Consider the following 13,392-nt stretch of genomic DNA (forward strand, 5'->3'; position numbering starts at 1 on the left):
ACTTGTTTGTGTCAATATATACTATAATAATTTCCTGACTATTTATTGGCATTAACAGACTTTAAATTATACACTTAGAGCTTTATGTCAGTCTACTTCGTGATGATTTTACAAACCCAGTTGGCATTTAAGGTGCAGTACCATTAAGTGTTCATATTATATGAGCTCATTTCTTCTCTAGAACAGCAAGAGGATCTCATAAAGTAAGTGAGGTTGTCTTCTGCCTGGGAAGAGCAGAAGTTGGTATCAATATGAATGTAATCTATTGTTTTTAATTGTTTCCTTATAACTCAGGAGTAGAAGTTTATTGCATTGTGACATTAGAAGCATTTAGGACTGCCTATACTATTGAGTACAGTTTCCTGTTTTAGTTTCGAAAAGTTGATGGAGTGAAACATATTAACCCTTTTCTTCATTTTTTTTCCCAGAACCTTTGTTTCATTTTGCCACAATTTTTGTACCAGTTCTTCTGTGGATTCTCACAGCAGGTTGGTTTCCCTAGGTATTTGTTGTAATGTAGTTTATACTTGCTGTTAATAAACTACCTTTTGTGTATTGGATTGTAGAGATTTAAAAAGGTATGTCCAAAATAAAAGGATTTTTTTTTCCCCTTGGTTCAACAGCTGGTCTTCTTGGCCTGGTTTTTGACCAATAGCAAAATTTTATGTCTTTGCTTCAGTAATGGTCTTATTGTTATTTTCTTTTTGAAAGTTATTTGGTACATCCTATTGGAGTTGAGATCCTTTAAAAAAATTTTGCCAGTGTATATAATGTTTTCCAATAACTTTAAAATGTTATACTATACTTATATTTCATCAAATAAAATTTTTTATCTTTTCATTTTCTCAAGTTGATTTTCTAGAAAACAAATATTGATGTTTAAGCTAACCAAGAAGCAGTAATTCCTGGATAAAGCCTTGGATTAGTTAAAGAATTCTACACTGGTAGCCCTCTGTAGTTTTCTGAACATTTTTTGCATACAGAATGTGCTGTATGTTGACTTGATACATAAGTGGTTGGATGAGCAGGCACATTTGTAGGTTTCTTTTAACAGCTGAAATACATTTTGCATTGCTTCTAGTGGAAGTATAGCTAACTAAGGGAGCTATAATGCTCAGTGACTCAGAAATTTTGTAGTTTATCTATGAGCAATTCAGTGATTTTTACCAAGCTGAGCTGCTGGTAACATCATCACGGGTATTAGAAACTGAGTTTCTGTATTTCAAGGCCAGCTCCATTCTTCATGATAGGAAGTGATTTTTTCCCTAATTTCTTGGCAGTATTTTTAGAGAATGTATTCTTTCCAATGGGAAGTGACTGCTATCTTTCTCTTAAACTTGCTTCTTTGCTATATGGTATGCTGTCTCTTACATCAGTTCCACGTCGTCAGCCCCATGGGGCCTGTTAAGCTGATCACTTTATAAATTAGTTATCTACTGGCTATAGGAAGTGCCATCGGCCTTCTTGTATTAAAAAGTAACAGCATTGGTAACAGTTTTTAAAATTCTGATAGTTAACTTTTCTTGAACATTCAGATTGCTATTGATCAAAATATTTGTTTTGATCAAAATATTTCCTCACTTCCATGGATGATGAATGCAAGTTTTAAAAAGACATTTTGAAATTTTGTAGCAAACTGATAAAGGGAAGCTGGTTTTTAAAACCATGTTGGCCAAACAAAAATTGTGTGAAGAAAGAAAGGAAACCCTGGGTTTTGGAAACCCTAGGCTGTCAGGGGTCTGCTTAGGTTCTCATAGGAGTTGACGTTTGCCTTCCTCAGTTGCTCAACTGGTACGTGAATTCATTTAACAAATACTTCTTGAGTGCCTGCTGTGTGCCCTGTTAAGTATTGGGAATGTAACAGTGATCAAAGCTCTTACCCATGGAGCTTGCAGTAGAGTGAGTGATAGGCGGAGAGACAGACAGCAATCAAACATATTACACTGGGTACTGATACATCCTCTGAAGGAAAAAAAAAATAAGTGAATAGGGGATTTATTGACTGGGGAAGAGAGCTGCTTTTTTAGACAACCTGATCTGGGAAGTTCTCTCTGATGAGGTGACATTTGGGCAGAGATTTGGAGGAAATGAGGGAAGAACCTAGGCAGGCATCTTAGAAAAAGTGTACCAGATAAAAGGAAGGTCTCTTGGTGGCTCAGACGGTAAAGGATCCACCTGCAATGGAGGAGACTCGGGTTCAACCCCAGGGTTAGGAAGATCCCCTGGAGAAGGGAATGGCAACCCACTCCAATATTCTTGTCTGGAAAATCCCATGGACAGAGGAGCCTGGTGGGCTACAGTCCATGGGGTCGCAAAGAGTCAGACATGACTGAGTGACTAGCATATCTGAGGTAGTGATGTTTGTAGCTTTCGTTTCCACTTTGGCCTTTTGCTGCTGCTGAATGCATAGACCGTTATTGCAAATACGTGGCTCAGACTGTAAAGCGTGTGCCTGCAATGTGGGAGACCTGGGTTCAATCCTGGGATTGGGAATATCTTCCTGGAGAAGGAAATGGCAGCCCACTCCAGTACTCTTGCCTGGAACATTCCATGGATGAAGGAACCTGGTAGGCTACAGCCCATGGGGTCACAAAGAGTCAGACACGACTGAGCAACTTCACTGGTGGAATACATACAGGTTAGTCAGCCTTTTTCAGTTTAGGTCTACTTCAGGTGTTCTCTGCAACCCAGGAACTTACATATGAGCTATGGAGAAGGTAGAAATGGCACCAGGATGCAGATTATTTAAACAAAAATCTACTCTTTGTTCAGTAAAGCTGGAATAGACTGTTTTTTTTTCTTCATGAAAAGATACCATTCATAACAGGTTTCACAACAACAGTATTGTTTGTTGTTTGTTTGTTTTAAGAACTTTTCTGTCTCCTCTGATTATGCATCTAAAAATTGTAATTATCTCTCATATACACTCAAAGTACCATAGTGGAACAAAAGTAGATTGATGCTCCTTTTGCTTGAATAAAATTCAAGACTAAATTACCCACCAGTCAATCTGGTTTTTTTTTTTTTTTTGGATTTTTTTTCTTTCAATTTCTCATTAGCAAAAATGGAATGGATGGTTTTCAACGAGAATGTAGTGCAGTGTACCAACAAACTAGTCCTCTCCCTTGAGAATTAAACTGATCTCCTTTAGCAAGGACTGGTTGGATCTTCTTGCTGTCCAAGGGACTCTCAAGAGTCTTCCAATACCACAGCTCAAAAGCATCAATTCTTCAGCGCTCAGCTTTCTTTACAGTCCAGCTCTCACATCCATACATGACCACTGGGAAAACCATAGCCTTGACTAGTGGAACTTTGTTGGCAAAGTAATGTCTCTGCTTTTTAATATGCTATCTAGGTTGGTCATAACTTTCCCTCCAAGGAGTAAGCATCTTTTAATTTCATGGCTGCAGTCACCATCTGCAGTGATTTTGAAGCCCAAAAAACTAAAGTCTCCCACTGTTTCCCCATCTATTTGCCATGAAGTGATGGGACCAGATGCCATGATCTTAGATTTCTGAATGTTGAGCTTTAAGCCAACTTTTCCACTCTCCTCTTTTGCTTTCAAGAGGCTCTTTAGTTCTTCTTCACTTTCTGCCAGAAGGGTGGTGTCATCTGCATATCTGAGGTTATTGATATTTTTCCCAGCAATCTTGATTCCAGCTTGTGCTTCCTCCAGCCCAGCGTTTCTCATGATGTACTCTGCATGTAAGTTAAAAAAGCAGGTGACAATATACAGCCTGGATGTACTCCTTTTCCTATTTGGAACCAGTCTGTTGTTCAATGTCCAGTTCTAACTGTTGCTTCCTGACCTGCATACAGATTTCTCAAGAGGCAAGTCAGGTGGTCTGGTATTCCCATCTCTTTCAGAATTTTCCACAGTTCATTGTGATCCACATAGTCAATGGCTTTGGCATAGTCAATAAAGCAGAAATAGATGTTTTTCTGGGACTCTCTTGCTGGATCTCATCCGATGATCCAGCAGATGTTGGCAGTTTGATCTCTGGTTCCTCCACTAGCTTTGTAGTGATGCTTCCTAAGGCCCCCTTGACTTCACATTCCAGGATGTCTGGCTCTAGGTTAATGATCACACCGTTGTGATTATCTGGGTCATGAAGATCTTTTTTGTACAGTTCTTCTGTGTATTCTTGCCATCTCTTCTTAATATCTTCTGCTTCTGTTAGGTCCATACCATTTCTGTCCTTTATTGAGCCCATCTTTGCATGAAATGTTCCCTTGGTATCTCTAGTTTTCTTGAAGAGATCTCTAGTCTTTCCCATTCTGTTGTTTTCCTCTATTTCTTTGCACTGATCACTGAGGAAGGTTTTCTTATCTCTCCTTGCTATTCTTTGGAACTCTGCTTTCAAATGGGTATATTTTTCCTTTTCGCCTTTGCTTTTCACTTCCCTTCTTTTCACAGCTATTTGTAAGGCCTCCTCGGACAGCCATTTTGCTTTTTTGAATTTCTTTTTCTTGGATATGGTCTTCCTCCCTGTCTCCTGTACAGTGTCACGAACCTCTGTCCATAGTTCATCAGGCATTCTGTCTGTCAGATCTAGTCCCTTAAATCTATTTCTCACTTCCACTGCATAATCATAAGGGATTTGATTTAGGTCATACCTGAATGGTCTAGTGGTTTTCCCCACTTTCTTCAGTTTAAGTCTGAATTTGGCAATAAGGAGTTTATGATCTGAGCCACAGTCAGCTCCTGGTCTTGTTTTTGCTGACTGTATAGAGCTTCTCCGTCTTTGGCTGCAAAGAATATAATCAGTCTGATTCCGGTGTTGGCCATCTTGTGATGTCCATGTGTAGAGTCTTCTCTTGTGTTGTTGGAAGAGGGAGTGCGTTCTCTTGGCAAAACTCTATTAGCCTTCGCCCTGCTTCATTCTGTACTCCAAGGCCAAATTTCTCTGTTACTCCAGGTGTTTCCTGACTTCCGACTTTTGCATTCCAGTCCCCTATAATGAAAAGGACATCTTTTTTGGGTTTTAGTTCTAAAAGGTTGTGTAGGTCTTCATAGAACCATTCAACTTCAGCTTCTTCAGCATTACTGTTTGGGGCATAGGCTTGGATTACCCTGATATTGAATGGTTTGCCTTGGAAACAAACAGAGATCATTCTGTCATTTTTGAGATTGCATCCAAGTACTACATTTTGGACTCTTCTGTTGACTATCATGGCTACTCCATTTCTTCTAAGGGATTCCTGCCCACAGTAGTAGATATAATGGTCATCTGAGTTAAATTCACCCATTCCAGTGCATTTTGGTTCACTGATTCCTAAAATTTCAACGTTCACTCTTGCCATCTCCTGTTTGACCACTTCCAATTTGCCTTGATTCATGGACCTAACATTCCGGGTCCCTATGCAATATTGTTCTTTACAGCATCAGACCTTGCTTCTGTCACCAGTCACATCCACAACTGAGTGTTGTTTTTGCCTTGGCTCTATCCCTTCATTCTTTCTGGAGTTATTTCTCCACTGATCTCCAGTAGCATATTGGGCACCTACCGACCTGGGGAGTTCCTCTTTTATTGTCCTATCTTTTTGCCTTTTCATACTGTTCATGGGGTTCTCAAGGCAAGAATACTGAAGTGGTTTACCATTCCCTTCTCCAGTGGATCACATTTTGTCTCCGTCTTTTATGTAGAATGTATTTTTAAGTTCATTGAAAAGGTTGCATGCATTATATCTTGCTTTGTGTCTGCTGCAGGCAAGAAGTCTGGTCCTCTCCTCTAGGCTCTCCCAGCTCCCTATACAGTCACCACGCTGCCTCCCCCTCTACATTTGATCTTAGCCGAAAGGCCAAGAAGCGATTGCCTACCCCTCTAGAATTCGAACTCCTTGCAGACAGGGTGTGAATCTTCTCTGTTCTCAGTATTTCACACTTGGTAAACGCTCAGTAAATTTTTTTCCCCCAGCAAATATTTTTGAAGTCAACTAATGAATGAACTGATGCTCTATTCAAGTTATTACCAATCTTTTTGAATCAACATCCACTATGATATTAATTGTATCTTTAATAGACATTGATTGAGAAATGTATAATTCTGTTAATTTGTGTCACATTTAAATTTAAATGCATTTTATTAATCAGAAACATTTCATATATGTAAAAGATACATGCGAATATGGGATATTGTCTATTCAGGTCATAGGTAACAGTTATATTACAAAATGTATCACTGTGTAGAAATTACTGAACTCAGTAAATATTTTCATCAAAACAAGGTTCATTATAAGCACCTTAATATTTTTTCAATAAAGGAATATTTATAATGTCAGATCAGTCCTATACGAATACATTGTAGCTTCCAATCTCTAGTCATTTATTCATCCAGTTTTTGTTGAATGCTTCCTGCAAGCCTAGTTCTGTTCTAGGAATTCAAGATTGTCAGAGCCAGGAGAATACTTGCAGTTCATCAAACTAGGTTTATTAGTCAATGCAACAGAAAGAATGTACACCATGAGGAACAATGGAACTTCTTAGAAGGAGAGTGTTAGAAAAGTCTTGTAAGATTCGGGCTTGAGTTAGGTGATTTGGGGAAGGGTTTAAGGAATAGTAGGGCCTTGCTGGCTGCTGTTAGCAAATGGGATTAATTTTATGACTGGGTGTGTTAGTAAATCTTGTCCAGGAAGCTAACATGTCAATTGGTCAAGAAGTAGTAGTCACCCAGATTAGCCAGAACATAGATGTTGGTCATTATTGTGATCTGGACAGTGTTTATATTGTGTCTATGTTCAGAAGTGGTTATGGAGTGGTCATGTTTTTGTCTCTATCCATCACAGTCACAGTGGCCTTGTTTGATGTTGCTGTTTTGTGAAATTGTTTGTGTTCTACAGAGCACCAGTGCCTAGCTCTGAGTGCCAGGCCAACTCTTGGATGTCAGGGGCTGCTTTGCTTTTTCTTAAGCTACAGCTATCAATAAAATAAGTAAAAATCCCTGCCCACACAGAGCTTAAATTCTAGTGTGAAGAGAGATACAGTAAACATAATAAATTTATCATGTAAATTAAAAGGTGATTAGTACTATAAGAGGGGAAAAACAGGCAGGGTGGAGGAAATGTGTTCAAGAGAGAGGATGTGGCAAGTTAAATCAAGATTGGTCTGACTGAGAAGGTGACAGACAGGTAAAGAGAAGCCAGATCAAGGGGGACTTTACAGCCCCACCATTATAGAAACTTCTTTACTTTTAGAGATAAAGGAATCCATTGGAGGGTTTGAACAAAACAATGATTTGATTTCACTTATTTTCTAGTAGAGCTGCTCAGGTGGTTGTGTTGAGAATAGGCTACGGGTCAAAGGGAGAAGAGGCAGGGAGATCAACTAAAGGCTTGCATGGTGGTCAGAGTGGAGGGGCTAAGAAGTAGTGTGGTTTTGAATGTATTTAAAAGTGGAGCCAGTAAACACTTCTTCATAGATTGGATAGGGATTGTGAAAAAGAGAAGAGTCAAGGATAAATCCAAGATTTCAGTTCTGGTTGATCAAAAAGATTTAGTTGCCCTTTCCAGAGATGAGGAAGACTTCAAGAGAAGCAGATTTCAGGTGAGACAAGTCAGGAATTCAGTCCTGGACATAAGTTTGAAAGATACTAGACACTCAGGAGGAGGTATTGAGTGGGCTGTTGGTCATATGGAACAGGTCTGGGCTACATACAGGAATTTTCAGTGAATGGGTTGTATTAAAACCGCAGGACTGTATGAGACCAGCTAGAGAGCGAGTATACAGTTCCAGACATGGAGTGCTGGAACACACCAACACAGAGGGCTCAGGAAGAAGAGGAGCCTGAGAAGGAATGGCTAATGAGGTAGAAAGAGAATCACTCAATTAAAAAAAAATGTCTTGAGCAAGTATGCAGTACCAGGCACCAAGGTAGATACTAGGGTTGCAAACATTGTGGGGCCACTTACTGAAGTAGGGAACGTGGGAGGAAGCGAATTTAAAGGGAATGAGTGAGTTTGCATTTAGATATTGTGAATTGCAGGTTGTCCTATGGGACACCCAGCAGGAAGTTTGGTCTGGAGCCTACGGAATTCAGAGCAAGAAAGAGTCATGACCATGTGAATATATTTAGCTTTGATTTTTGTGAATATATTTATTTAATCCTTAGTAAATGGCCACATTTGATATCATAAATACAGTCCAGAGAGGGTCATAGTGGTATTTAAAAGCATGTAAAATTTTAACCAAAAAAAAAAAAAAAAAAAACTGTGACACAGGCTGGCCACTGCTTATATTTAGTTTTCCTAAGGAGTTCCTCTCTTATACTTAATTGGTCTTCATTCACTGAAAATCTTTTGAAAAGTTCTTGGTTAGTATCTGTTAGAAATAGAGTTTATAGCATGTAAACATTCTGAATAAGATCCTATTTTTAAAGGGAGGATATATTAATATGGTGCATTACAATATTTTAGTTTCTTTTCTGTACTCATCAGAGTGACTTTATTTACAAAACCGTTTTTTGCTGTCACACAAAGTGTGAAAGGAAACTGTCTTGTTTAAGCTTGTGATTTTTCTAGACAGTTTAATATCCTCTGGCAGATGACTGTTCCAGTACATTTATTTCTCTTTTGTGGTTTGTCATTATAGCCACTGTATGATGCCGCTTACCTTACAATGTACAATATCTGCTTCACATCCTTGCCCATCCTGGCCTACAGTCTACTGGAACAGCACATCAATATTGACACATTGACCTCAGATCCCCGATTGTACATGTAAGTTGAACATATGTAAGGTAAAATCCCCTCAGACATTCAGAGTTGTGGGTTTCATTTTGTCTGCAGGTCAGAAGGACACAGAACTTCCCTCCTGGTTTGATTACATGGTTCTGTTCTGAATTTTTAGCCACTTAAACTAAACCATCCAGCTGGAAAACGACTTGTCCTAGGTATATGTCTTATACTTGGATGGGTGCAAATTATTTAGTTCAGAATCAGTAGTTCCTAAAACTTTGCCTACATTGTCATAGAGTTCTAGAGTCTTAAATGAAGACAGACTGGTTTTAACTAGCTGCCACCCCCTCACCTGCCACATGATGTGAAGAGCTGACTCATTGGAAAAGACCCTGATGCTGGAAAAGGTTGAAAACAGGAAGAGAAGGGGACAACAGAGGAGGAGATGGTTGGATGGCTTCACCAACTCAATGGACATAAGTTTGGGCAAACTCCAGCAGATAGTGAAGGACAGGGAAGCGTGCTGCAGTCCATGGGGTCGCAAAGAGTTAGACACAACTTAGCAACTGAACAACCCCCTCACCCAAAAAGGGCCACCCAAAGATATAATAGATTGAACTGACAATGTTATGTTGGGCTCTCTTTTGTAAACTGCCCCTGAAATATAGCCTCCCTGCCTTGTTAGCTCCCATTCTAAAATGGCATTGTTGAAGAAAACAATTAACTCATCAAGCCTTTATATTCATGTTGTGTTAGTTGGAAATAGTTGTTTTTCTCTTGGATGGGTACTTGGCACGAGCCCCAGTTGCTTAACCTTTGATTAAATTGGATTTTTGTAAGTGAAGCCTACAGCTAAGGATAAAGATGTTAATTTACTGCAGATTGTAAGCGTTATTGAATAGTGGGTAGCAAGTGCAATAGAGAGAGTTGAGTAAGGTTAATTTGTGCAAAGTGAAGGTATATGACTCATAAAACTCACAATTAGGAATTGTTAGACTTAACCAGAGTTATAAAATTTGTTGTTATTTTAAAGATATTTATTATGAAAAATTTAAAACATGCACAGAAGTAGCAGCAATACTATTTATATAGTGAACTTCCCTGTCCTCACCACTCAGCTTGAATATCAACTCACGGCCAATCCTGTTTCATTAATAACCTTGTCTTCTCTATCAAGGACTTATTTTGAAGCAGATCTCAATCATTATATAAAATAGTTATTTCAGTACACTACCATACCTAAAAATTTAACAAGTCTATGATATTGTCAAATATCCAGTCAATGCTCAGGTTTTTCCAATTGACTCATGTCTTCTTATAGCATGCTTATTTGAAACTATATAAGGCCCATATACTGCAGTTGGTTAATAGGCTTCTGAGACTCTCTTAATCTGTAGGTTAATTTGACAATTTATTTGTTAACGATACCTGATCACTTACTTGTAGAGTTTCCCCCAATGTGGTATTTGCTGATTTCTTCCTCATGGAGTTAATGTGTTCTGCTCTAGTATTTCTTGCAAAGGGTATAGTTTGATCAACAGAAGAATCATAGCACCCTTGGTAGAAATCTTCCAGAGCATGAGCTGTCATACATTCTTGTTTAAATAAATGAAGACTCAAGGCCCAGAAATGACTTGCCTAAGGATAGAGGGTATAATGAGAGGCCAGGGCAAGATCCGATTTCCCTCCTCCTGATGACCAGGCCTGTGCTCTTTTCCACAGGCTGGTGGTTTTCAAATCTTGAGCAGCAGTGTTCTGTCTTCAGACAACAACTAAAGTGAAGACCAGTAGTGCAGTGACTCTGGTGGAAGAGGGATTTGGGTGACAGGGAGCAGAATGCCTCCTGTTCAGTACCACCAAGAGCTGTAGCCTTGTCTATGCCCTGATCTCAGCTCTGCCCTTGCCGAAGTCACTTGACTGAGATGGGCCTCAGTTTCCTCTTCAGTAACAACAGATCTAATCACAGTGTTTGGGGGAGGATTAAATGAGTGACTACATGGAAAAACTTATAGTGGTGCATGCGTGCTGAGTCTCTCAGTTGTGTCCGACTCTTTGTGATCCCATGGACTGTAATCCGCCAGGCACCTGTGTCCATGGGATTTCCCAGGCAAGAATACTGGAGTGGATTGCCATGCCCTCCTCCAGGGGATCTTCCTGACCCAGGGATCAAACCCAAGTCTACTGCATTGCAGGCAGATTCATTACCACTGAGCCAACCGGGAAGCCCACAGTGGTGCATAACACATAGTAAATTTTCAATGTGCTTAGTCATTCAGTCCTGTCCTACTTTTTGCAACCCCATGGACTGTAGCCCACTGGGCTCCTATATCCATGAGTATTCTTCAAGCAAGAATACTGGAGTGGGTTGCCATGCCAAAATTTTCAACAGATGGGAGCTATATAATCTTACTTTTCTATTAATAACACCCTTCTCCATATAACTTCAGGGCTATGCTGAGCCCTTTTGCACATTAAGAATGTTGAAAACTTGAAGCAAGCTATTGACTACAAATTCTTGTAAGGGTTTCTATGAAGTTTTACTTACAACACACGGGTGTAGGTCATGATTTTTTAATTATTTGATTTATTTATTTATGACTGTGCTAGGTGTTCATTGATGCATGTGGGACTTTCAGTAGTTATGGCAAGCAGGGGCTACTGTCTAGTTGTGATGTGCCTGGGCTTCTCATTGAGGTGGCTTCTCTTAGGGAGCACAGGCTCAATAGTTGTGGCGCATGGTCCTGGATCTTCCTGGATGAGGGATCAAACCCATGTCTCCTGCACTGGCAGGTGGATTCTTTACCACTGAGCCACCAGGGAAGCCTTGTCATGAATTTTTAAACAATTTTGCATAGAGGGTAAAGTTGCCACATCTGATGGAGAAATGAAAGCCAGGGCATACCTATCACATAGCCCAAAAGGCGGCTTCCTGCCTGCCTGCCCTGACGAGACGCTGCTCTCAGCCTATCACTGTGTTGAAGATTGCTCCATTGCTCTGAGCATTCCTTTGTAAACAGGAAGCTCCAGTCTTCACATGTGGCTCTCTCCACATTTGTACCACTTAATGTGACGTGTGGCCTTATGTAACATATTGTAGATGTCACCTTCACAGACTTAGTGATGCAGGCATTTACCAAAAAGTTTTGATGTGAAATGTGACATAACTGGATCTTTTCATATTTTTTGAGAGAAACTTGAAAAGTAAACTGTAGTACTTGTTTCGAGGGTAGAGGCATAGTCCTTCTTCTACCACTTTAAAAGGCGAAAGAAAGGTCTCAGTACTCCTGCTGCCTCTGATTATACGGAAATGCTCAGGCCTGTGCTGCTAGTCAGCAGCCCCTCATCTTCATTCCCTCCTGTTCCCCTCACATTAGCTACCACATTCTAAGTTACAGCAGGTCCGTGGTTCACCTGAGTTCAGCTAGGAAACCTCAGCTATAACCCAACACACCATGATGCTGCTTCCTTTCTTCCCGCAATGCATGATGTAAATCCAATGGCTGGCTGGAAAGACAGGAACCACTTCCTGCCTCAACCCCACTCAGTGACTCTCAAAACCCTCATTGGCTGGCATTTGCTGGGCCCTCCTTTCAAGGCTCTTTAAGAGAATTGCCTTCCCAGTGGCTCCCAGTTGCCTTGGGAACATGACTTATTGGCTATGGGTAGAGCTCATTTCTGGAAAGCAGTTACCTCTATCCTCCTACAGTTTTCCTAGGGCAAACAGCAGCGTATAGCTTTATGCATCCCCCACCATTGCTGTGGAGAAGGAAATGGCAACCCACTCCAGTATTCCTGCCTGGAGAATCCCACAGACAGAGGAGCCTGGTGGGCTGCTCTCCATAGGGTCCACAGAGTCAGACACAACTGAAGCGACTTAGCATGCATGCATGCATTGGAGAAGGAAATGACAACCCACTCCAGTATTCTTTTTTTTTCCATTTATTTTTATTAGTTGGAGGCTAATTACTTTACTATACTATAGTGGTTTTTGCCATGCATTGACGTGAATCTTGCCTGGAGAATCCCAGGAACAGAGGAGCCTGGTGGGCTGCCATCTATGGGGTCGCAGAGTCGGACATGACTAAAGTGACTTAGCAGCAGCAGCAGCTCCATTGCTGATTTCTGTGTGCACTTGGACATCTTAGTAGGTAAAAGTTGCTTAATGGCTGTTTTTCAGGAAAGCCCACAGCACTCCATACCAACAGAACAGGGATCAGTTGCACTTACATTACAAAGGTCTTTCTTATTCATTACAGCTCAATGACAGTCTTCATAGTATTGGCAACAGGTGCTCTATTTGAGTAATTACATACTTTTTGATAAATGTTAAGAGGGATTTGAAATAGAAGCTAAAGAATTCCATGCACAGATCCATCTTCTTTCTGTAGTTCTGTCCCATTAGAATCGGTAGCCTTATTCAACATCCTGACTTGTACCCAGAACACTCCTATTTTTGACGGATGTTAAACTTTGGATCTGTCCACCCGCCATTTATCAAAGCCTGGCTGTACAGCTTCAGACATGTTATTTGACTCATTTTAAAAATATAAAGGGCACCACAAGACCTAAGAAAGGTTAAATTCCCAGGAAGAAATCTTGATTAAAAGAAGTATTTTTATAATTATAGTTACAAAGTCATGGTAGCTTGTTTGGTTGAGAGCATGTGATTTAAAGTCAGCTCTGGCATACTACTGTACTAGTGGTTCTCAAACTTAACTG

General features: G+C 40.2%; 1 protein-coding gene across 1 annotated transcript in view; it reads left to right on the forward strand.

Moving 5' to 3' along the window:
- The window catches only part of ATP11C (ATPase phospholipid transporting 11C), a 167,097-nt gene that overhangs the window by 132,235 nt on the left and 21,470 nt on the right, over positions 1–13,392 (forward strand). The window contains exons 23-24 of the mRNA XM_043458449.1: positions 429–488; positions 8,588–8,715. Coding sequence (XP_043314384.1) covers positions 429–488; positions 8,588–8,715 — 188 coding nt within the window. The remainder of the gene's footprint in view (positions 1–428; positions 489–8,587; positions 8,716–13,392) is intronic.

Source organism: Cervus canadensis, chromosome X, assembly GCF_019320065.1.
Source record: "Cervus canadensis isolate Bull #8, Minnesota chromosome X, ASM1932006v1, whole genome shotgun sequence".
Taxonomy (NCBI): domain Eukaryota; kingdom Metazoa; phylum Chordata; class Mammalia; order Artiodactyla; family Cervidae; genus Cervus; species Cervus canadensis.